This window comes from Bufo gargarizans, chromosome 8 (genome assembly GCF_014858855.1).
Source record: "Bufo gargarizans isolate SCDJY-AF-19 chromosome 8, ASM1485885v1, whole genome shotgun sequence".
NCBI lineage: Eukaryota > Metazoa > Chordata > Amphibia > Anura > Bufonidae > Bufo > Bufo gargarizans.
In genome coordinates, this window is record NC_058087.1 from 141,137,186 (window position 1) to 141,162,927 (window position 25,742).

The 25,742-nt window shown below is 47.3% G+C and overlaps 1 protein-coding gene across 1 annotated transcript in view; it reads left to right on the forward strand.

Annotated features, from left to right (window-relative positions):
- The window catches only part of SMG1 (SMG1 nonsense mediated mRNA decay associated PI3K related kinase), a 106,944-nt gene that overhangs the window by 35,501 nt on the left and 45,701 nt on the right, over window positions 1-25,742 (forward strand). Inside the window, 16 exon segments of the mRNA XM_044304119.1 lie at window positions 2,335-2,465; window positions 2,551-2,712; window positions 10,237-10,355; window positions 10,449-10,536; window positions 12,046-12,147; window positions 12,534-12,674; window positions 13,841-14,040; window positions 14,402-14,598; window positions 14,689-14,853; window positions 14,930-15,084; window positions 15,944-16,083; window positions 16,656-16,857; window positions 18,634-18,743; window positions 19,114-19,261; window positions 20,137-20,296; window positions 20,458-20,578. Coding sequence (XP_044160054.1) covers window positions 2,335-2,465; window positions 2,551-2,712; window positions 10,237-10,355; window positions 10,449-10,536; window positions 12,046-12,147; window positions 12,534-12,674; window positions 13,841-14,040; window positions 14,402-14,598; window positions 14,689-14,853; window positions 14,930-15,084; window positions 15,944-16,083; window positions 16,656-16,857; window positions 18,634-18,743; window positions 19,114-19,261; window positions 20,137-20,296; window positions 20,458-20,578 — 2,341 coding nt within the window.

The window sequence follows — 25,742 nt, forward strand, 5'->3', positions numbered from 1 at the left end:
GCGGTCCACAATACAAGCGCCAGACTGCCTACGGTTGTGTGAATGAGGCCTTGCAGCGAGTGAAATGCTCAGCAATAATCCACAATGTGGCATGCAGTGGGTCGAAATTTAGCAGCGCACTTTTAGTTGTAGTAGAATCTGTGCAGAAAATGTGAACCCAAACTAATTTGAATCCACAGTTTAACGTATGTTGGCTATGTGCCGAGCGTGTCTCAATGGGTCAGAGCTGGTTTGGCAGGGCGAGTGAGGTGCACAATATTAGGCAGGCGTTTTAACCCCTCCCTGGCACAGCGACTTTCCATTTTTGTTTTTCGCGCCCTGACTTCCCAGAGCCATAACTTATTTATTTTTTCCATTTTTTTTTTTTTAATAGGACAAGTTGTACTTTCTAATGCCACCATTTAATATGGCATACAATGTAGAGGGAATCTGGAAAATAAAATCCAAATGGAGTGGAATTGGAATCCGTACAGTATTAGAATGTATTGGCTCAGATTAGCCGAAGTTATTACCTGAGTTCGGGAAATGTTGCTCACACTCATTAAAGGGGTTCTGCAGTTTGTTTAAACTGATGATCTATCCTCTGGATAGATCATCAGCATCTGATTGGCGGGGTTCCGACACCCGGGACCCCGACTATCAGCTGTTTGAGAAGGCCACAGCGCTCCAGGAGTGCCGCAGCCTACTCACTGTTTACTGCAGACCCAGTGACGTCACGACTAGTATCAGTGGCCTGGGCGGGGCTGAGCTCTGTTCACTTGAATGGAGCTTAGCCCCGCCCAGGCCATTAAAACTAGTTGTTACGTCACTGGGCCTGCGGTAAACAGTGAGTAGGCGGCGGCACTCCTGGAGCGCTGTGGACAGCGGATCGGCGGGGGTCCCGGGCGTCGGACCCCCGCCGATCAAATGCTGATCTATCCAGAGGATAGATCATCAGTTTAAAGGGCTTCTGTCACCCCACTAAACTTTTTTTTTTTTTTTTTGGGTACTTATAATCCCTATACTGCGATATATCTATACATTGTTATTAATTTTCGTTCTGTAGATAAGGCAAAAAACGTACTTTTTATTATATGCTAATTACCTGTCTACTTGCTGGTAGCAGCCGCAAAAAAACGCCCCCCCCCCCCCCCCCTCCTGTTGATTGACAGGGCCAGCCGCGATCTCCTCCGGCTGGCCCTGTCTGCATTTCAAAAATCGCGCGCCTGTCTTGATTCGGCGCAGGCGCACTGAGGGAGTGCTGAGGAGGCGAGCCTCCTTCTCTCAGAGCGCCTGTGCCGAATCAAGACAGGCGCGTGATTTTTGAAATGCAGACAGGGCCAGCCGGAGGAGGAGATCGCGGCTGGCCCTGTCAATCAACAGGAGGAGGGGGCGGTTTTTTGCAGCTGCTACCAGCAAGTAGACAGGTAATTAGCATATTATAAAAAGTACGTTTTTTGCCTTATCTACAGAACGAAAATTATTAATAACAATGTATAGATATATCGCAGTATAGGGATTATAAGTACCCAAAAAAAAAGTTTAGTGGGGTGATAGAAGTCCTTTAAACAGACTGCAGAACTCCTTTTAAAGGAACGTCTTCCTCCAATCTCCAACAGGGGAAAGCGTTCCTTACTCGGAAGTTCTCATTTCTGGGTTTTAGCCTGTGGTCACGTTTTGATCCTGGAATCCGAGGGGTTAGGGTACTTTCACACTAGCGTTGTTAGAATGCGGATCCGGAAATCTGTATGCAAACTTTTTTTATTTTTTTCCCGAATCCAGATACGGATCCGTTAGACTTATTCATTGAAATACCTGATCCATCTTTCCGGTATCATCCTGAATAACGTATCCGGTATTAAAATTTTTCAAAGGTAGAAAGAACTGCGCATGCGCAGACTAGAAAACTGAATCCGGTGATGCGGCAATTTCCGGAAAACTTGGTACCGGTCCGACATTAATACATCTCTCTGGAAATTAAATCCGGATCCGGCAAGTGCGGTACTGTTCCGGGATTTGGGCCAGACAAAAACCCGCAGCATGCTGCGGTATTTTGTCTGGTCAAATACTGTATTGAGAGCCTTCACCGGATTTCAGTACCGGAAAAGAATAACGCTAGTGTGAATGTACCCTTAAATATCCACAGTTGGGATTACAGCCAATCGTGAACATTAGCTACAGGTGTCAGCAGTATGAAACAGCAGGCAGCCGGCAGCTACGGAGCTTGCTCTGCTGTGGAGCGGGCGCCATCTTTAGGTACGGTGGATGTCGTGAAGGGGTTAATGTTATGACTGACCTGTGCGTGTTTGGATCCTTTACATAGTCCATGTAATTATTGTATTTATTTTTACGCAGATGTGGGCTTTGTCTCCCACCGTGTTTGCATTGCTGAGTAAGAATCTAATGGTGGTGCATAAAGAAATTGCAGTTCACTATCCGGAGGTGCAGTACGCTGTGCTCTGCACGTTGTACTCGCATTGTACCAGGTATGGAGGTGCCGCTGAAATGATGAGACGTGTGTACGGAATGGGTTTGTCAACGGCTTTAAATACAATGGTTTCCTCTTTCTAGGCACGACCACTTCATTTCCAGTAGTCTCAGTTCATCATCTCCCTCGTTGTTCGATGGCGCAGTGATCAGCACAGTAACCACCGCCACCAAGAAACATTTCTCCGTTATTCTAAATCTCCTGGGAATGCTACTGAAGAAAGACAATATATGTCAAGATTCTCGGTAGGTATTTGTTTTTAATTGACCCAAAAGCCACTGGGAAATGTGTTATTTTCTGTTTTTGTTCTGAAGGCATCCAATCCAGCTTTTGGCAAATAATTCTAGTTCCCATGTGAGGCCATATTGCAGACATGTAGCTGTGGACTAAACTAAGACCTAATTAAATAAAATCTGTCTAACAATCCACGGTTACACCAGGCACACGGTCTTGTAGGGCTAGCTCTGCTGAATGTAGTAATACCTTTCACTTAGTGATCCATTGCTTCATTGTGGAGAAAACCCAGATACAATGGAGGGAGGGGAATTTATGAGGGGAAAGTTGGAAGTCACTTTTGCTTGAGTCTGCTTTGGAGTACTTTATGCCACATTTATCAAATGTCTCATGTTACTTGAGAGTTTTGGCTTATCCTTAGACTTAACACTGTCTAGAGAGTCTACTACAGTTTTCATATACCCTCCCCCCTCCCTTCGAGTGAGATTGCGACTTTGATAAATGATAAAACTGGAGTGAAACTCATTAATAGAGATGAGCAAAGCAACTCTGGATGCTACAGCCAAGGTCGCTTCATTAGAAAATGTATAATAATGCTGCACGGAGATCCTTCTCCGTACAGCATTAGACTGTACTGCCTCCGATGAGGTTGAAGTCTGTTATTCACAAAGTCACACAGGACTTTGGTAATTGATTTACAGTGAAAAACCTTTGAACAGAACTCTGCTTCGGATCCAAGGTACCATTCGGAACTGAAGCAGAGTTCGGTTCCAAGTTTTGAAGTGGTTTTTCACTGTAATAATCTATTACTGAAGTTATTTAACGAAGTCTCGCGCAACTTTGTGAATAACTTACTTTGGCTCATCAGAGCCCATACATTCTAATACTATACTAAGACGAATCTCCGTACAGTATTATTCCGAAGTTTAGAATGAAGCGACTTCGGATTAAGCATTCAACACTCGCTTCCCTCAACTCTACTCATTAACGTAGCTAACCACGCCCTCTTTCCCACATTACAAAACTGGAGTGAGTGGTGTACAAAAGCAAAAAGTTGCAAATGCACTATTTTTTTGCGACTTTTAGACAGAATTCTTGAGTGAAAGTGTGATAAATCGGGGCCATTGTCTTGTAGGGCTATCCCAGCTGAATGATGCCTTTCACTTAGTGATCCGTTTGCTTCAGTGTGGAGAAATAGTACTTTCTCGCCCAATTTCCTTGGGGGACACAGAAGACCTTGGGTATAGCTCATCTCCATAGGAGGCGTGACACTAAGTGAGAACTGTTAAGCCCCTCCTCCACAGCTATACCCTCAGCCTGGAGAGAGAGACTGCCAGTTTTTTGCTTAGTGTCCAAGGAGGCAAGACACTCCCTGCTCTGCAGGGCTGTTTTTCTCCTGTTTGGTTTTTTAGTTTTGATTTTTGCTTTGTTTTTTTCTTCAGATCATCAGGGACAACAGAGACGCACTAGACCTCTCTGTTTCTCCCGGGGTCGAGCTGCGCCAGTGCCGGTCATCCGCACTGCTGCCTCCCCCACAGAAGGCAAGGTGGACCAGGGCAGCCCAGCTCTCCTGCATCCCGCCAGCGCAAGGGTCGTCCGCACGCCAAGTCCCTCTTCCAGCGTCCTGCCACTACGGTGCCAGTAGCTGAAGGGGCGACCCTGCTGGAACGGACCGAGGGTGAAGACGGCTGTGGTAAGAGAAAGGCTTCTCCAGCCCTACGTTCCCCTCAGTCCCTCCCCGGTCTCCTGCGTGCTGGACCCCCATACTGGTCCCTGCTGGACCTAGGCTGGCCCCTGAGGTTCCCAATAATCATATAGCCCCACACCACCACCATACTGGTGACCGCGGGGCGACTATACACTGCCCCTCCATAGGGCATTGCACATGGAGGAGTTCTGCTTTAGGGCCGGAGACCCGCTCCTAGCTGCCCCCGACACGGGTTATGCCGGCCCTCCCCCTTACCGGTCGCAGATTAAGTGCAGGGGGCCCGCGCTGGCTGCCCTGTCCCTCCTCCACGGGCGCCTGGTCCGTTAGGGCAGGGGGTGCAGTGCTGGACTTCTGGTCCCCCCCCCCTCCTTACCGGTGTCTAGGGCCAGGGGCCCGCTCCAGAAGCTGCCGGACGCAAGGCCCTCACGGCCTGCATGTACTGAGCGCGATGCTCCAGCGGGCCCCGGCTGACTGTTGAGGCTTCCGGTCGGCCGGGTGCCGCGAACTTTTGACCCAGGCTTCGGCCTGCTCGGCCGCAATCCGGCCGTTTGTCTCTGCCGGCACGCGGGGTGGGCACCCGCGGCCGTTAGTCCAGGCGTCAGCCGGCTCCCTCCCGGTCCCGGCCGACCGCTGGTACTCCCGGTCGGCCGGGCGCCGCAAGAATCTAGGCCCCGGCTTCACGGCCTACTAGGCCGCAAACTTCCAGCCTCGGTTGGAGGGGGCGGGAACTTCTCGCGGCGCGAATTCTTACCGCCTGGAGGTCCCCCGCCCCCAGGGGTTCGCAGCGCCGCCCCCTAGGCCGGATGTTTGTTAACCCGTTGGGTACCGGCCATCTCCAGGGGCCGGCTCCCATCTAGAGGACACCCTCTCTGTTCTGGGCTTCCTAGCTGGCCTGTACGTGACTGTGCCATGTATGGTGGCCCCTTTTTTGCCTCAGAGTGGCTGTGTTTTAAAATAAATAAATTATATATATATATATATATATATATATATATATATATATATATATATATATATATATATATATATATATATATATATATATATATATATATTATATAAAATAAATAAATAACGGAATGGCTGCGCAGGACGCTGCAGCCTGATGCAGTAGTGCTGGCCGCACGCTATGCCCCCCTTCCGTGGGCGGCATGTTGCGCTCCTCAGCTGCGGTTCTGGCCAGCTACATGTTCCCCTTCTAGGCGAACCCTTGCCAGCTTCCGGGATACGGCGCTGACCAAAGGTAGGCGCCCCGTCTATAGGCGGAACGTCGCCTTTCCAGTTACAGGCTGGCCATGTGCATGGCCCCCTTCTTAGGCGGAGTGCTACATTCACCGGATCTGTGCTGCCAATGTGCTCGCCCCCCTTTCATAGGCGGAATGCTGCGCTCTCACTGGATTTAATGCCGGACAGGTGCATGACCCCCTTCTGGGGCAGAATAATTGCACTCTCACCGGATACGGTGCTGGCCATGTGCACGACCCCCCTTCTTGAAGAGCGCGGCACTCTCGCTGGATTCCTGCCGGCCATGTGCACGACCCCCCTTCTTGCGGAGCGCGGCACTCTCGCTGGATTCCTGCCGGCCATGTGTGTAACCCCCTTCTATGGCGGTACGCTGCACTCTCTCTGGGTTCGCTGTCGGCCATGGGTATGAAACATGTGCACGTCCCCCTTCCATATGCGGAACACTGCACTCACTGGATTCACTGCCGGCCATGTGCACGTCCCCATTCCATAAGCGGAACGCTGCACTCTCACTGGATTCGCTGCCGGCCTTGTGCATGACTCCCTTCCATAAGCGGTAGGCTGCACTCTCATTGGTTTCGCTGCCGGCCTTGAGCATGCCTCCTTCTCTCAGGCGGCATACATACTCTTCCTGGCTGGGGTTGTTCTCTCGCGGTAGGTTGCTGGCCACGTGCTTGACCCCCTTCCATGGCGGGGTGCTTGCACTCTCACCGGATCCACTGCCAGCCATATGCATGCCCCCCCCCCCCCTTCCTTGGGCGGTGTACCGCACTCTCGCTGGCTTTGCTGCCGGCGTGGGTATGCCTCCTCTCCTCAGGCGACATACATGCACCTTCACTGACGGTGTTTGTTCTTGCGCCAGTACGTTGCTGGCCATGTGCATGGCCCCATCCGTGGCGGGGTGCTCGCGCTCTCCTGGGATGCGATGCTGCCGTGTGCGGTTCATTGCACCCTCACCGAATACGTTGCTGGCCAGGAGCATGGCCCTCTTAACATGGGTGCGCTGCTTGCACTCCTTTTGGAAACGGTGCTGGCCTTGTGCATGACCACTTCGCATTCCATGGGCGGTATTTTGCGCGCTCATGAGATTCACGGCTGTCCTTCTGTATGCTGTACTGGACGTTCCCCTTTCTTTGGCGAACTACTCGTTGCACTCTCACAAATTCGGTATTGGGTGGATTATTGCACAATCATTTGGTGCTAGGATAATCCTGTGCATACCCTTCCCCCTTCACTAGGTCCTTTTGGTGCGGGCCTTTGCACTCTTGCCGTCTGCAGAGTTTGCCAGGTGCCTTTCTCTCCCCTTTTCCGGGCGGACTGCTTGCGTTCCATAGCATGCCTCCTGTACTAGCCTTGTGCATAACTCCCTTTCGGGTTGCACTTTGCACTTCCATGGATACTGTGGGATGCTGTGGCTGTGCGCTCGGTGCGTTGTTTGGGCCGTGTTTGCCTTCTCCTCCAGTGGGTGGGTTGGCCTTCTCGCTGCCTGCGGTTTCCTAGTACGTATGCCTCCCTTCCTCCTGCGACATACTTTTTTCTCTTGGGTTGAGGCTGATTGTCGCTAGCTTTGCACTCTTTTCTGAGGAGGTCATTCTGTCCACCTGTATGAGCCTAAGGTGTTGTCCAACACACAACAATTGAATGCCCAATGTATTCACCGCTGTATACCTTGTATATGTGTAGACGGGCTTTGCTGGCTTGCTACTGCACCGAGCTGGGTGGCACTCATTCTCTGGTGTGGTCCCGTTGTGACTGCACCAGCCATGTTCATTGGCCCTTCCACCTGGGGAGTGTTCGGGGTCCCTTGATGCGTACCCGTTCGTCCTCCCGTGACATTGCTTCCCCGCGCAAGCCGTCGGGGTCGAGAGTGTTGTCTTTGGCGCCTTCTGCACTTCAATCTGATCTGCTACCAGGAACTGACCGTTCCTCTCGGGTAGGTCACCCAACTTCTCTTGGGTGCTCGTCTGTCCAGGTCTGAGGGACCTCCACTTTGGGTTCTTCAGGGTATTCGCCTTTTGCGAGGTGATGTGCAGGTCGTCTCACAGGGTAGCCGGTATTCGGCTTTTGGACTGTCCTGTGGCTTCCCTGTTTGCCATTCCTCCTTTCGGTTTGGAGGGTGTTATGCCGGCCTCTGTCTCGGCTGCTTTTCCTCGCCGGCTCGGTTTTTTTTGGCTTCCTCTCTGAGTTTGTCACTCCGAGGTGGCTTCTGCACCGGCCAGGCCTCAGAGGCTGTTTCGTCATTGCCCCCTCCCCCTCGGGGGTGAGCATGGTTGTTCACTTGGATGTTTCTGGCGTTACTTGTGGTCTCGTACCGTCTCCCTCGTTTTCGCTGGCAGTACTAGCTGTGTGCCTGTTGCCGGGCCTATTGCATTCTGTCCTTCCGCTGGGTGCAGATTGCCTTTCCATTCTGGGCATATGGTCCTGCTGGACTTACCTTTTCGGTAACTTGGGAGGACTACCCTTCGGTCACGTTTGTCCTTTGATCCCACCAGGACTGTAGAACTCCTTCCTGTGGTGGCTACGTCGACTTGGACTTGGCCTGGCTTGTCCTGGCATCTGTTGGCTGCTGGGCGGACCCTTCCAGTTTCTTCCGTCTGTCCTTCTGCTCCCCCACTCCGGTTGGATACGGGACTATGTTGTTCAGGGGCCGACGAGACAGTTTTTTTCCGACCCTTGGGCCATGTTACTGGTCTGCGCCTGATGACATTGGGTTTTCTCCCGCTTGCCAGGCGATTCCTGCGAGCGTGCTAGTGTTCGCTCCCGACTGTGCTTCGTCCAGGTTCGGTTGTCGGACTTAGGGTTCTTGCCTGGGTTTGTGGTGAGCGGGGCATTCCCCCACTCTGCTTTTCTCTCCCTTTGGTTCTGTCTTTCTCTAGTCCGGCCTGACCCTGGGACTGGGACTCTGTTACTTGAAGTGTCAAGTGTCGGCGCTGTCCTTCCCCTTGCAGCGTTTTTTCTGGCACTCCTGGGCCTGTCCTGACCTTCTTCCACAGAGTGGCTCTTTGGTTCCTCTGTACCGTTCCCTGGTACCGTCCTGGGAATTACACACTGAGCTCTTGGCGCTCCACTCTTTCCCTTGGTGCCGTTGTAGAAGTTCTCCCTACTCCTTCTGTCCTGTACAGTTGTGTTTGCTGTTGCCATCATGTCTGGCGGGTGCCTGAGGGGTGGCCCTTCGTGTTCTGTGCCTTCTGTCCTTTTCCAGGACAGGGCTGTTTCTCCATCCCGTCCCTTCCTTCTGAGGGTGGTATCTGCCTTCTTATCTACGAGGCTTGGTCATCCCCTTCCCGTCTCCGGGAACGGGCGCTTCACCGCTTGGAGATTGTTTGGGTTTGCAGTTGTTCCTTGGAGATCTCCGACTCTAGTCGGCGTTCGGTCTCTTGTGTTTCCGGGATGTCCGCGCAAAGGGTTGACGGCCTCCAGGGTGGCTTTCCTTCGCTCTCTGAGTGTCTATTGCTGTGGTTACCGCACCACGGGCAGGGTTCTGCTTTTGGTGTCACCGTTCATTTCACCAGAGCGGTCGGTGCCTCCTGGGCCGGAGGCATAAGGCTTCGGCCATGCATTTGTGCAAGGCGGTTACTGGTCTTCCTTGCACACCTTGCCGAGTTCTACAGGGTGCGCACTGGGGCTTCGGCGTATGCTGCCTTGGGCCGCCTGGTCTGCAGGCGGCGGTTTCTTGATGCCTTCGGGTGCCTTGCCTTGGTGCTGTGGTCCCTCCCCTCTTGGACTGCTATTGAACGTCCCAAGGTCTTCTGTGTCCCCCAAGGAAATTGGGCGAGAAAACTAGATTTTTGTATAACTTACCAGTAAAATCTCTTTCTCGCTCTTTCCTTGGGGGACACAGCACCCACCCATTCTTTGTTTTTCTCTGCACGGTTTCAGAGTTTGTTTTACCCGTTGGGTAGTTGGCTTGTTGGTTCCACTTTTGGACTTTGCCTTTTCTCACTGCTTGGACACGCAACTGGCAGTCTCTCTCTCCAGGCTGAGGGTATAGCTGTGGAGGAGGGGCTTAACAGTTCTCACTTAGTGTCACGCCTCCTATGGAGATGAGCTATACCCAAGGTCTTCTGTGTCCCCCAAGGAAAGAGCGAGAAAGAGATTTTACTGGTAAGTTATACAAAAATCTCGTTTTTAGTCCATGTGTAAATGAGCATTTTAGTGCACCGAGGGTGGGCCCAAGACGCTGTGTACTCTTGCTCCTCCAGCACCTCTTTCTCCCTGATTGACATGGCCAGGGGTGATGACTGTACAGGACCCTGACCCTGTCGATCAGGATGGAGTGGAAGGGGCTGGCGGAGGAACAGAGTGGCTTAGACCATCCCTTGGTGACTGCTCACTTACATATAGATTAACAGTACTTTTTCTGTTGACAAACTCCCATTAATGCAAAGTTCAGATTTAAAAAGAGGGAAGCGGGTGAACTACATTACCATGCATAGTCTATAGATAGATTATGTTGTCATACAATCCCTCTAACCTTTCTGTGTGGAAATGTAATGTAGAGAAGGTTTCTTCTGTATTATTTTTCCTTCATATGTAGATAACCCACTGGTATCTAATGAGTTTATTTTTCTTTTCGTCTTAGGAGATTGTTGATGAGCTGGGCTATGGAAGTGGCTGTCCTCATGAAGAAATCGGACACATACGCTCCATTATTTTCACTGCCATCCTTTCACAATTTCTGCAAAGGACTGCTGGAAAATAGTAAGCCTGTGTTTCCACTTCTACAAACTAATTATTTTTCTTATTAAAGATCAGGTCTTTATTGACAAATATTAATGATTTTCCGCTTTTTAGCCCTTTCTGAAGATGTGACTATCAGCTTACAATCTTGTAACAGCCTCCATGTTGTAGCATCATCACTACCAGAAGACTTGCTGCATAGGTATGTGTGTAAAGGACTAGCTCACTTGTCATATACACTCGTTGGCAAATCCAGGTAGAAATTTCATATTGCCTTTTAAAATTCTGCATGCAGATATGTAAATTACTACAGGTGTGCTCTCAAGACACTGAGTCTTGCAACAAAAGGGTGTAGAAGTGCTTCCCCCGCTATCTTATAAAAAGGCTGTCAGAGGCTACTTTGGGGTAGTGTGCTTCTTTTTGCCCAGTTGACAGAGTTTGAGAGGGCTTCTCATTGGACTGAGGGAAGCAGGATGCTCGTCTTAACGAATTGTCTGCCATCTATGCTGTTTTGACCTAGCTGTCAGGGGGTATTGGGAGCAGTGGTTACGTGAGGTAATGGAAACACTCTGGATGACCCAGACAGACCACCAGTAGAGTTTAACCTGCCAACAAGCATGAGCGCTTTGGAACTTCCCATGGTCGTCTGTGTCCCCCAGCAAATCATTGCGGTACTTGGAAGACTGAGGGTATAGCTGCTGCCACTAGGGGGTGACACGAAGTGAAAAAAGTGTTAGCTCCTCCCATCAGATATAACCCTCCTGCAGATACTGAGCTAATTAATTACACAAGCAACAGGAGAGGCCAACAGCAGATAAACCATAAAAGTTGAGAAAACTCTAGATTGGTCAGAACCGCTAAGCTTTGTGCCCATTGTAAATCCAGCAAAACTGGGTGGTCGCTGTGTCCCCCAGTAGGCATACAAAAAAATCCCATTTATTGAGCACATTACAATTTTAAGTCATATTGTCGGGGTACAATGTTGGATACCAATGTAAGTCTAAGTACATGGATGACATCAGTTGTAGGTATTTCTACGTTTTCGTGTCAAGGTTGATGTGTGCCTTTCATTTGTTTATCGGGGGGGGAGGGGAGAAATAACCAAGAATAATATGGCTTAATAAATAAGTTGTCCCATCTCTGCCTTTCATGGTCATGGTGGTGGCCAGGGGAAGTGGAATTAAGCAACTGGTTCCCCTCTGATTCTGTGACTCCTAGATCAGTGATTGAGAGCTGCGCAGAAAGCCATGCTCCTTCATAGTTTGTGTAGCTACCATTCACTGTGATGGGACTTACGGAAACAGCAGAGCGCCGGCTGTTTTTTGGATGACGCTTGGGGTCAATTCACGCGTCCTTAATTCTGTTCCGCATTTTGAAGAACGGAATTGCGGACCCATTCATTTCTATCGGGCCACACTATGTGCTGTGCAGATCCGCACTTCCGTTCCCGAAGGAAAAAATAAAATAAAAAAATACATCATGTCCTATTCTTGTCCACAATTGCGGACAAGATTAGGCATTTTCTATTATAGTGCTGGCGATGTGCGGTCCGCAAAATGCGTAATGCACATTGCCTGTGTCCGTGTTTTGCGGATCCGCAAAACACATACGGATGTGTGAATGGACCCTTACTGGGGTTATTCCCATCTCTACCATGAAAGGCCGAGGTGGGGCAACCCCTTTAATGTAATTTCATATTTTATTGTTGCAGGTGTGTTGATGTGTGTCGTGTGCAACTTGTGTCAAGTGGAACACGGATCAGGCAAGCATTCGGAAAGCTTTTGAAGTCTATTCCTTTAGACATTGTGTTAAGGTACGTTCTGCTAACTGCCAAGTCTTTAGAAGAACCACATAATGGTTACCTTGCTTTGTTTTGTATTGCCATTGCTTCTGTTCTTGAAATGCATACTTGCATGGACACTGACCTATCGTACAAGTATTGCAATATCTTACTGAATCCACTTTCTCTACATGATTAATGCTTTTTGCAGAAGTGACACAACCCCTTTAAAGCTAGAATAGCGCGGTCTGCAGCACCATTCTTGATGTAAAAAAATAAATAGCAGAAGTTTGATGGTTTAATTTATAAGTCACTGGTCTGTCTTGATTACCTTTCTATCTGCTTTAAAAAACTGATCTGGTCATTTGCATTACATAAGTAATTTTAAATTCCCCCCACCCCAACCACTTTCTCAAAAGGAATACAAGTCACACGGAAATGCAGGAAATCTCCTGTGCAGTGAGAATCCACATGAACAAATCTCCCAGCAACACTTTTCATCCACAAGATTTTTCTGATGTCATCAGTTTTATACTGTATGGGAGCTTCCATAGATCTGGGTAAGTCTGAAGGGATGAATCTGGAACTGAATGGTTTTGTGTTTAGGCCTTTGGGTCACTTGTGTAACTTATTTGTCAGTGTTATGTTATTATGCTGTTAGACATGAGTCTAGACAAAGCGGATTTGCCATGTGGATTCAGTGCTGCGAAACTGGTAATTCATCGACCTCTAGTGAGAAAATTCCCTGAAGAAATTAAAGCAATGTTGTGGGTTTTCACATCTGCAGCAGTGTCGTGTTGAAGGATTGTTGTTGATTTTAGGTTTCATAGTTTTCAGTGCATAGTGTGAAATACCCAACATCTGCACATAGCAACTGCAGGGTCCACGGCAGAAATTATCCTCTGCATCTGGACCCAGATCTGGAAAGCTTTCACAGTCAAATGAGGCTGAATTTGAGCCCCCCCCCCCCCTCATTTTAGTTCCGTATACGGAACCATTCATTTCAATGGTTCCGCCAAAAAAATAACAGAATGTACTGCATGCATTCCGTTAAAAAATGGAACATGTCCTATTATTGCCTGCAAATCGCATTCCATGGGTCCACAAAAAAAACGGAACACATACGGAATGTACTCTGTATGTCTTCTGTTTTTGCGGAACAGTCTACTGAAAATGTTATGCCCAGCCCAATTTTTTTTTTTCTATGTAATTACTGTATATGCCATACGGAAAACCCGATCTGTTAAAAACGGCCCGCAAAACACTGAAAAAGCCATACAGTCATGTGAACAAGCCCTTAGGCTGTCTTTACAAAGCAGATTTTTGCTACAGATTTCAGCCCAGATCTGTCATCACTGGGAGTCTGCGGCGCAGTTTATACAGCCACGCCTTATTTACGTGTGGTTTACCTGACTGTTCTGAGAATTTACACGGAAACCGTGGCTGGAGTCTGCTCTCAGTATAACTCCATTCAATGGGGCTAAACCACGAGTGACTACGTGACACTGAAATTGGAGGGTGAATACTCGGCTGTGTGAACATAGCCTTATTTGTTTAAAAATCTTTTTTTTATTGTATTCTTGATTGGGAAAAAACACGAGTCTTATCAGCGAGCTTCCATTTTTCCAACCCTCTGGCCTGAAATGATGGTGGCATAAGCTCTTGTCAGTAAGTCTACTCACTTCCTTCAGGGTGAGTTTAGTTATGCTTTAATTCTCTATAATAGGAAGGAGAACTGGCTGGAGAGGTTGTTCTACAGCTGCCAGAGACTGGAGAAGCAAGACTCTTCACTCATTCCTCGAAACCTGCTGAAGACTGAGGCTGTCCTCTGGCAGTGGGTTCTATGGGAAGCAGCTCAGTTCACTGTCCTGTCAAAGTTACGGACACCTCTAGGAAGAGCCCAAGATACGTTCCAAACAATTGAAGGTTTGTAGTGGTTATGAATGTTAGATGAGAGGGGCACATTTATTAAGACCGGCATTTTAGACGCTGTTCTTAATAAACCCCCATAGCTGGCGGTGGATCCCCTGAAGTTTTGAAGAGGCGCTAGACTTACATTTAGACCATTCCACGCCCATTATTTTAGACCTGGTGTGAGCAGGGAGAAGTCTCAATTTGCGCCTGAAGTACATCTAATATGGGCGTATTTCAGCTTCATAAATGACTCCCAGGGTTTCATGTCTATATAGGTTGTTTTTTTTTTTTTATATATATATTTAGATATTTTTTCTTTTTCTTATCTACTTCTATTTATTTTTCTTTGACTGAAATTTCCTTTTGTGTTAAGGTATTATCCGAGGCCTGGCTGCTCACACTCTGAATCCAGACCAGGATGTTAGCCAGTGGACGACTGCAGACAACGATGAAGGGCATGCCAATAACCAGTTGCGTCTAGTGCTTCTCTTACAGTATTTAGAGAACCTTGACAAGTTGATGTACAATGCTTACGAAGGATGTGCGAATGCCTTAACCTCCCCACCCAAGGTATTCATATTCTATTGCTTAGTTTGTGCAGTGTCAAACGCGTTGAAAGCTTAATTAAATCTTCATTTATTTATTTTTTTTCTCCCAAAGGTCATCAGAACCTTCTTCTATACGAACCGACAAACGTGCCAAGACTGGCTCACTCGTATCCGAATTGCCATCATGAGAGTAGGATTGTTAGCTGGCCAGCCCGCTGTAACAGTCAGACATGGCTTTGACTTGCTCTCTGAGATGAAGAATAACAGTGCCCCCCAGGTAATACATAAAGCAGCCATTGTCCTAGGATAGACAGATATGTTCACAGCCTAACTATATATTTATATTTGTAAAGGGAACAGAATTTGAGCTGACTGTGATGATGGTGGTGGAAGCCCTTTGTGAACTTCAGTGCCCAGAAGCTATACAGGGACTTGCTGTATGGTCTTCAGCAGTGGCTGGAAAAAGTCTCTCTTGGATCAATTCCGTGGCCCTGCAAGCAGATGGAAGGTACTTTTACCTGCATGGTGTGGTTTTGTTTCCTTAGTTCTGTTTAAAGGGAGTCTGTCAGCTAACCTATGTGTAACCCAAGCCAAGGCTACATAGTGCTGCCCAATACAATTAAAAACGTACCTTAGAATACTGTGTATTTTCGAAGTGCAGAAAAATAATTTGATTCATATGCAAATATGGTCTCAAGGTGACAGTCATAGGAGCCCAGACATGCGTTCTGCCAGAGCTCAAGCCCTCCTCTTCACTTGTTCCCTGTACCTCCCCATGCTCCATCACGCCCGTCCCCTCCACTGCAACATCACAATCTTCCTTGGCTGCTTAGCACATGCGCAGTGTAGTGAGGCTGATGCCCACCACAGGGCATTCAGTGCACAAGCGCAGACGGTTGATTTCTCCAAGGGATTGCTAACCCGCCGGCCGGAGTTGAAGGAGGATCATTACGTCACAGTGAAAGGCGGATGGCTGGATGGAGCAAGGGGAGGTACAGGGAACAAGTGAAGAGGAGGCTTGGGCCCGTCAGAAGGCATGCCTGGGCTCCTATAACAGGTATACACACCCCGCTGAGTATGGTATCTGGCTGCTTTGGGCAACTAAGCCAGTTTTCCTTTACACCAGTTTGATAAATCTCCCCATTGAGTTGTCTGTTGGTAGCAGACAGCCACTGATGATGGGCTCTGTCCTAATGGGCGCAAAGCTAATAAATGGATGCGAGTGGCTAGTAAACAGTGGAAGATGCACTAACATGAATATAAATGACTGGTGATCTGTAGTCTTTTGGGAAATAAGATCTCTGTTCTGCATAGAAATAGGAAGTGTTCTGTTTGTCATTGGTTTCTGACCAGTTTTTGTCTGGCAGGTTTGAGAAAGCGGCGGTGGAATATCAGGAACACTTATGTGCTATGACTGGGGTAGACTGCAGCACCTCAGGATTTGATAAGGCTGTTCTGAAACTGGCAAATTCGAACAGCACATCTGCCAGCCCTAAGCATGCTAATGGTATGTATTGCATCGAGATGATTTGCTGTTCAGACATCTTGGTTACGCTGCAGTCTGGTAACTTTTCTGCATTCAAAAATGTTCTTTTTTTTTTTTTTCTCAGCAACCTAAAGCGCCCACACATATTCGATAGCTGTTGGCCAAAAATACGTTAGGCTGGCAGCTGTCTCTCCAACTTTCTCCTGGCTCTGCCATACACATACACATTCAGCTGAGACGAAAGTGTATGTGTATTCAATGTGGAGAGAAGAGAAAGCCACTGACACTTTTGGCTGCGGCTTATCTCCTGGAAGAACAAAAGGATGGGACCGATCCTTCTCTCCCTGACATCAACTATCGGGGGAGATTTGGGAGCTCCTCCCCCCCCCACACACACACACACACACACACCTTAGACGGTCAGCTGAACCAGACTGTCTCAATGAGTTTGGCCGACAGTACATTAATATGTATGGGGGTCTTATAAGGGTTTTCTGAGATTTTTATACTGATGACCTATCCGAGTATAAGTCTCTTTAAGCCTTGTTCATTACGGTAACTATGCTGAATTATAAGACGTGTCTCCTTTTCAGGAGATGCCCGTAAAACAGTCCTGTCGAAACCTAGTGATCCTCTCCCTGAAGTCGTCAACTACTTGGGCAATAAGGCATGCGAGTGCTACATTTCAATAGCTGACTGGGCTGCAGTCCAGGAATGGCAGAACAGCATGCATGACTTGAAGAAAGGAGCATTGGGAAGCTGTATTAACATGAAAACTGACTTCAATTATATTAAGTGAGTTCGATAGCGTGTTTGTCTCCTGCATGTTATTACATTATGACTGTTCATTGTGGAATAGGGGGAATCCAATTGTCCGATTCTTAACATGCTTGATATTTTGCTCTCGTGGGAGATTAGTCTGTCATCAGGTTATTCCACTCTCTCCATTGAGAACACATTCAGGCTTGGCTTAGTTGAGCATGCATGTGGATAGGGGGGAGAACTAGCTTTCTAAGGTATATGACCACCTCTGTTGGACCAGTTAGGATTTCAGTAAGAAAAGCTCTGAAGACTGTGTACTTATGATTAAGGACACCAGGCTGGCCGAGGAACTCCTGCATCTATCAATGGTGTGCCCAACTCTTAATAGCTCATTAAAGTTAGAGGACCTGTCACCACAAAATGCAATCACTATGTTGTAGTGCAGGCGATGACTATATTTTTGTGGGAAACTGGTTGTAAAACCTGGGACTTATAAAATTATATCTTTGCTTTTTCTACCTCCTGTGAAGACCTATTGGTACAGGGAGGTGGGGTTATCAGTGACTGACGGCTATCTCTATGCACACTTGTATACACCATGCCATCAATCACTGTTATCACCTCCTCCCCATACCAATAGCTGTTCACAGGAGGTGGAAAAAGCAAAGATATAAATGTTTAAATTGCAAGTTTTACTGAATATTTTCCCACAGAAATATATTTCAATCCACTCGGCTTCTCCTGCTCTGTAACATGGTGCATGCCAATTGGATTGCATTTTGTGGTGGCAGGTCCTCTTTAAAATTTCATCTGGCAAACAATGCACAAAAGTGATTTAAAGGAAATGTGTCACCAAAATCAGATAGTAGCACATCTCCTTTTTTTCTAATTTTCTTTTTATTTTCTGATTGTAATTTTTTTTTATTCTATTTGCTGAACATGATTATGGGGGCGGCCATCTTGCCTGAGCTGTTCTTAACAGCATTTTGAAAGCATTAGGGCTACTTTCACACTGGCGTTTTGGTTTCTGTTTGTGAGATCCGTTCAGGGCTCTTACAATCGTTCCAAAACGGATCAGTTCAGCCCTAATGCATTTTGAATGGAAAAGGATCTGTTCAGAATACATCAGTTTGTCTCCAATGTAAGTCAATGGGGACAGATCCGTTTTCACTGACAATGCAAAACGGATCCGCCCCCCTCATTGACTTTCAATGGTGTTCAAGACGGATCAGTTCAGCCAATGTTAAAGATAATACAAACAGATCTGTTCTGAACGGATGCATGCGGTTGTATTATCGGTGCAGATCCATATGTGCAGATCCGTGACTGCACCAAACGCAAGTGTGAAAGTAGCCTAAGAAAATTGCTTTACGGCAGCCCCATGGGCCATAGACACAATGGTCAGTAGGAGACCTCACTGACTTCTATGGGAGAGTTTTCTGGGCATGCTCTGTGACCTGTGCATAGGTCATTGTACAAGGGAAGAATACATAAGATGTGACAATCGCCTATTGTGACTGGTGGATCCTGTCTTATCTATGCACAGAGGTGATATCATTACAGGGCCCCAATTATTAGACATAGTGGCCAGTGCAAAAAATGCTGGATTTTATAGTTTTTAAATATATGGAATACATGGAAAATTGAAAACATAATCGTCATAAAAAAAGTGATTTAAACACAAGTTTATGTTCTGATGACAAATTCAGTTTAACCAAATTTTAAGTGATATGTTTGCTTCTGGAATAGAATTGTTGTCTTTTAATTTACTGTGAACTATTTTAATTCTTGCATTTTTTTATTTAACAGGTCTCTAAGCAGCTTTGAGTATGGGGAGTATCTTGAATGTGCAGAACAACTGGAATTACTGCCTGGGGAAAATCTAAATCTAGCAAATGGTGGCTTTAAGGAAAAAATAGGTAAAATTCTTAGCTCTCTACAAAACAGTGTTCCTGACTAACTGATGTGACTAAAGGACCAGGTATAGTTAGAGTAGCTCTTGTACTTCGGATGGCATGTATACGTCAATGGTTGTCACAATACATTTATAGCCTTAGGCCAGACTATTCTGTATGGACCTGGTAGTGAACAAAAACTTGGCTTTTAAAGGGGGTTTGGGGACGCCCATTGATAAGTGGGGGGAGCTCATCAGCCAGTGTCATTTCTGTACTATACACTAGAAGCTGTATTTATTTTAATTTTTTTTCTTCTTACCTTTGATTCATAACCTCTGTGGCTTGTGTTTTTGCATCTGAAAGACATCCCATTTTACTCTGCCTTTCTTCTTAGACATGAAGAAGCTCCTTCCCAGTCTGCTTAGTCCTGATCCAAGAGAACTTCAGAAGTGTATTGAGGTTCAGCTGCTTAGAAGTTCTGTGTGCTTGAGTTTGGCTCTGAGCGAACCAGAGCAAGAACAGAAATGGCAAGCCATCTCCGAGTAAGAAAAGCGTGTTTCGTTTCCTCAGTCTGTGATGTATTTTATTTTTCAGGATAGGTTATTTGATTGGTTTGGTTCCAATGCCCGACACCCCGCCTGATATCCTGTTTGAAGAGCAGGCAGCGCTAGTCAGTGAGCTTTTCTCCAAGATTACAGTGCTTGTCAATAATTACAAGTGCTGGTCTCATTCAAGTGAATTGGATGAGCAGCTGTAATTACTCTGCGCCATCTACAAGCAAGAGAATGCGCAGTGTGATCTTGAAGAGGAAGCCGTGCTTGCACGAGCGCTGCCGCCTCTTCAGCCAGCTCAGGAGTCGGACACCCACCGGTTTGATATTGATCTGTCCTAAGAATAGGTCATCAGTATAAACCCACTGCACAACCCCTTTTAATATATCTTCCTTTTCTTTGGGCCTATTTTCTCTCATATTACAGAAAGATATTTAAAGAAACCTACTGTATTTTTTAATAAAGTCCTCAGGATAGGTCATCAGTATCTAATAGTTAGCCGTCTAATACCCAGGAACCTTTCCAATTAGCTGTTTCAGAAGGTATCGGCGCTCCTGTGAGCACAGCGGCCTTCTCGCAGCTTACCAACCACAGCGCCTAACAGTGGCTATGCTTGGTATTGCACTCCCAATTCACTTCAATTGGGCTTAGCTATGCCTAGGCCACATGACAGATGAGCATGACGTCACACGGCCTAGGAAAAGCTGTGAGAATGCTTCTGTTTTACTGCCTTCTTAACTGAACTCTTCAGTTATAAAGTCTTGGAAAACCCCTTTAATTTCTAGGTTTAGTGTTTCTTTAAATTGCTTTTCAATTGTATCTAATCAAAACAAACTAATTTGATTTCATTATACACTGGTTTATAGAAATCTCACAAAACACTTGAAGCAAACAGCCCGTATAGCCATGGGACCAGTAAGACTCTCCACGCTGACTATATCCCAGTCACTTCCAGTTTTAGGGACTTTGCAGTTGTACTGTGCATCGTCTCTGGAGAGCACGGTGTCAAGCAGACTTACGACTGAGGTAAGCATTGCTTCTATGGTATCTGCCTTTTCATGTTAAATAACTTGATTTTATATAGTAAGTAAACGTATGGTGTCTGGTATTGTCATACAGCGTCTGTGACTTTATTTACATTATTCCAGTCTTGGTCACTAAGTTGACTCTAATATGGTTTCTCTTAGGACTGTCAGATTCCACTTTTCAGTGAAGCTTTGAGGTCCTGTAAACAGCACGATGTACGGCCGTGGATACATGCTCTGAGATACACCAGCTTCCAGAATCGGCTCGATGATAAATTCAAAGGTAATTCTTGCGGCATGTCTCATTATGTCAGGGAAGCAGAAAAGTAACCTAGATGTCCATGGTTTATTAACTGGAGCTTATTTAATGAAAAGTATAGAACACTTTGTATAAAGGTCAGCTCCCACAACACTTGCTTTAAAAGTGTTCAGTCCTGAAACCCCATATTTATTTGGAATTTTGAGTTAATTGACGGTGCTTCCAAGTGTAAGAGTCTCATCTCATGGCCGGAGTGTCGACCAATTGCAAAGAGCATTTGTCGCTCTGGATGACCTGTTCATGACCTCTTTCAGATGAGCTTGTTCCACACTCCAGACTTGCAGCGTGAGTATGTGGAAGCTCCCATCCTGACCTCCCAGCACTGACGGGTCGCATAGCATTATATTGACTTGTGATGCTATGTAACCCTTACAGTTTTGGGATGTATTGTATAACACTGGCAGCAACCTGAAGGGTTACACAGCATCATAAGTCAATATAATGCTATGTGACCCTATCAGGAGCTACTGCAGACGCACACAGAGTCCGATGCATGGAATTCGCTCGTCTGAAAGTGGCCATATTCTTAGCTCTTAATCTGAGGTGACTTTTTTTTTTATTGCTACCATTTTGGGGTACATACTACTTTTTGATTGATTATAATTATGTTTTTTGTGAGGTGACAAACAGTTTTGGCAAAAAAATGTTTTTTTTTTTTTTTTTTTTTTTTTTTACACTATTCATGTGATATTTTTGTAGAGCCAATTGTTACGGACGCGGCGATACCAGATATGTCTATTTTTTATTTAAAAAATTAAGTTTTACACAATAAGAGCATTTTTAGAAAATCATGTTTTCTCGCTGGTATCATTGGGGACACAGGACCGTGGGTATAGCTTGCTGCTGCCACTAGGAGGAGACACTAGGCTGAAAGAAAGACTTGGCTCCTCCCCTGCAGGCTATACCCCCTAACAGCCTGGAGAGAGCATGTCAGTTTTTAGCTTAGTGTCGTAGGACGCAGACCTCCCTGCCTTATGCAGGGCGGCTTCCTTAATGGATTCTTCCTTTTTCCTTTTAAGTTGGGCAGAGTTGCCCAGCCTCTCAGTTGTCCCGGGGAGCAAGACCGGTGAGAGAATCCACCACTCACCTCCCCACAGAAGCAAAAGGAGGACCAGGGCAGTCCATCTCCCCTGCTTTCCGCCAGCCAAGGGGTCACCTAGGTCTGCCAAAGAAGAATACCCTCCCGCCATGCCAGACTTCTGCCACTCCGGTGCCAGCTGCTGAGGAGGTGACCCTGCTGGAAAAGGTGACCTTGCAGGTACGCTTAGGGAGGGTGAAGAGAAGAGGAGAAAGATAGGTGAGTACGTGAGTACACAGGACTAGTTAAGTAGGTGTACCCCCCCCCCCCCCCCACAGGAAACGGGCACAGTTTATGGTAGCCCAGGACCTCTATAGACCTTCCCTCTCCTCCCCCTGGTTACTTGGGCGCATAGGAGGTTAATGCTCCATATCCCCCTGGCGGGCGCTGTTTATCACAGCAGGTGGCCGAGCGCTCCACTGTGGACCTAGCGTCTGCTCTTATCGGACACAGGCAGGGAGGGGAGCGCAGGAGGCTTCCCACTCCCTGTTTCTAGCCCCATGATTCACCATTTTCAAGAGCTATGCGCGCCGCTCCGTAACGTTTATGCATGCGCGGTAGCCGGGTGCATGATAATTTAGACCCCGGCTTCTATTGGGCCTACCTGTTACTCCGGCTTTGTTCCGGCCCACCGCTTCGATCCCTCTATGTTCCGGCAGTACTCCAAAACCTTAGGTCCCGGCTTTGCGGACTCGTAGGCCGCAACTTTCACGCCTAGCTTCCTCCTCCTCCAGGAGCCCGCTGAGCCCCGCCCCCAGTCCTTAGTCAGCTTTAACCACTTCCTGGCCAGTCACCTCTTGGGGCTGACAAAGGATTATCTGCCATTTATATATGCAGTGCAGGTGCTCTAATCTGAAGAATTTAACACCTTCCTGCCTCCTGCCCACTTAAGACTGGGAATCCCAGTTTCTTTAAAAAAGAAAAAAAAATGTCCTGTCCCTCATAAAGGACCTCTCATAGTTCCTAATCAACCTCTGGGGTCGTTTGGTTGATATTTCTCCACCTGCGCTCTCCAGTGGAGCATCTCTGGACCTTCCCAATCCACCCTTCGGGGTTGTTTGGTTGATAAAGCACTGCCTGCGCACTCCAGTGGAGCATCTCCGGACCTTCCCAATCCACCCTTCGGGGTCATTTGGTTGATAAAGCACCGCCTGCGCGATCCGGTGAGTGACCTCTAGAATTCCCATTCCACCCCTGGGTAGTTTGGTTGATAGTTCCCGCCGGCGCATCCTGCGACGGCCACCGGCGAGATTTTGAGAGGTTGAACTGCGCACAAGCGGCCCAAAGCAGGATATTTTCCTCCTCGGTCACCTCCGCACCCCCACCCTTCCTCCCCAGGGTCACGCTCACACGCATCCTTCCTCCCTGGAGAGATTCGGTTCGAATGGGGATCACTGATTCGGACTCTGACATGAACCTGGTGCAACTGTCCCTAGGGGGCACTCTGGTGCGAATTCTTCCCGCCCTTCTCCCCCTCCCCCAGATACCTGCTGAGCCACCGGTCTCGAGACTGCCTTAACCTTTCATGGCCACCCACCATTCTTAGGCTGGCACCTGATTATCTGGGGCTCTCCCCTAATTACACTGTGCATGCATGGAGGATTTTGCTTTTTGTCATAGAGGCCGGCTTCCTAGTTAAAAAATAATAATGATAGTAATTGAAAGTAAAGGAAATGTGTGTCCATACGGGTCCCCCTCCTCAGCCGCAGGGCCACCCGGTCTGTGTGGTCCCACACTGGGCCGTGTGCTATCTCGGGTAAGGGGGACCTTGCATAGTTCCCAATCCGCCGTCTGGGGCAGTTTGGTTGATGATTCTCCACCTGCGCAATCTAGTGAAGGACCACTGCAGGATCCCAATCCGTCCTCCGGGGCCGTTTGGTTGATAATTCTCCACCTGCGCCATACAGTGGAGAACCTCTGGGATTCTCAATCCGCCCTCCTGGGTTGTTGGTTATTTATTCTCCACCTGCACAATCCAGTGGGGTCCGCTGGAACCTCCCATCCACCCTTTGGGGTTCTTTGGTTGATTAATGCACCTCCTTCGCAATCCGGTGGAGAGACCTCTGGGAGTTCCCGTTCCACCCTCGGGTGGCTTGGTTGATAAGTCCCCGTCTGCGCAGTCCACAGCTGCCAGGGGCGAGATTCTGAAGAGTAGTCCTACACACAAGCGAACCGCAGCAGGATGTTTCTCCTCAAATATTTCCTCTCCTTCGCTCTTCCTCCCTAAATCATGCTCAGACACACTTCATAGGTGGGGTATTCTCCCTAGCTCTGACCAGTACTCCGCGCTATCCTTCCATAGGCGGAGTGTTGCACATCACCGTGCTTTCTGTCGCATTTCCCCCTTCTGCTAGTGATCCACTAGCGGGGAACAACTAAACATATTCAGATGCTACAATTCTGCGGCACCACGGCTATAGGTGCCTTTGCTTATTTCGAAGGGGGTGTGGCAACAGTCGCAGGTGGCCGGCACTCTTACCCTAGTGCTATATGGGTGCCACCAGTGGATACGGTGGCTATTCCTCATTGCATCCTTCTTTTGGTGCTGGTTTCGTGCATGATTATAACATCCTCTGTCTTCCCAGGGGGCTCCTAGCATCACTTGTGTGTCCTACAGACCCCCATCTCCATAGGCCTCTGTTGCTCTAGTCGGTCCTGATATTGTCCCCGTCAATACGTAATGCATACTCCGTTGCGCATATCTAGTTAGTACGTTCCAGCGGACTCAGTATTCTCTATCCACCACTCCCCCTTCTCTGGGGAAGTGGTTATGCTGGCAACTCTGGTTTAGCTCCTACAGCTTGTTTTTCTCCACAGGTGCAGCTTTTCGTTAATGTTAGAGTTCATGGTCGCTGCAGTGGGGCATCCCCCTCTGGTAGGGGTCCTACCCTGGAGCTAGCTTGGCAGTTGCTCCTGTTCAGCACCCTTCCTGGTAGAGTTTTTAAGATTAGTTCCACGTAACTGGGGCAGTGTGGCACGTGGCTTCTACGGATAGTATCGGGCCTCCCCCTCGGTTTTGCGCTGACGGGGCAAGTGCTGGCTAACACTGTGGGAGCATTATTACATTTCCACTACATGCTTGGGCCCCCTCCTCTGCTGGGGTATGGGGCTAGCAATGCAGTGTGACTTCCCTTGCCTGGCTTCTTTCTCAGGCAGAATTTTTTTTTCTGCATGGCCACTTGATCCTTGGCTACTTCTGTTTTCCTTCGGTCTTAGACAGGTTATGGACTGGACTTAAACCTAGCCTATTCTTCTGTTATTTCCTCCTCTGGCTCATGGTTCATAGTCACCCTGTATGCCTGGGTGGTTCCTACGTTGCTACCTTCCCACACCTGCGTTACAAGGGGTATTCATTTGTTGGCTTTCCATTCATTTGGTGGCTTCACATTCTTCCTCCTACAGGGACTCTTTCATTGGTCCGGGTGTGCTAACAGTATCTTCACAAAAGCTTCCCACCTTTTTTTCTTGGTGGGAGTGTTTCCCCCCCACGTGTTTCTTCCCTCCTTTCCAAGGTTCTACAGAAGATCCGGATGGAGGACCTTCAGACATATCCTAGTCGCTCCGAACTGACCCCGTTGCGTGTGTGTATATGTATGTATGTGTATGTATATATATATATATATATATATATATATATATATATATATATATATATATATATATATATATATATATATATATATAAATAACAAAAGAGGGCAGCACTCCATCAAGTAAAAAAATGAAAAATACTTTAATTACCCATATGGGACAAGCGACGTTTCGGCTCAATGTGTGAGCCTTTCTCAAGCAATGTGTACAGATAAAGTGCCAAGCATATATACTAGTGCAAATCAATACAATCAATGTTCAACACAGGTGTACATAATTCGTATTAAGTGAATTAATTGACTTAAAAATACAATATAGACATCATGTCCATAGATTATTTCATAAAGAATCAGTGCAAAAAATAATCGATTGAATAATTAATTAAAACATACAGACGTTATTCACCAGAGTGTACAGAAATGATCAAAAAGTTCATAATTATTCATTATCATATAATTG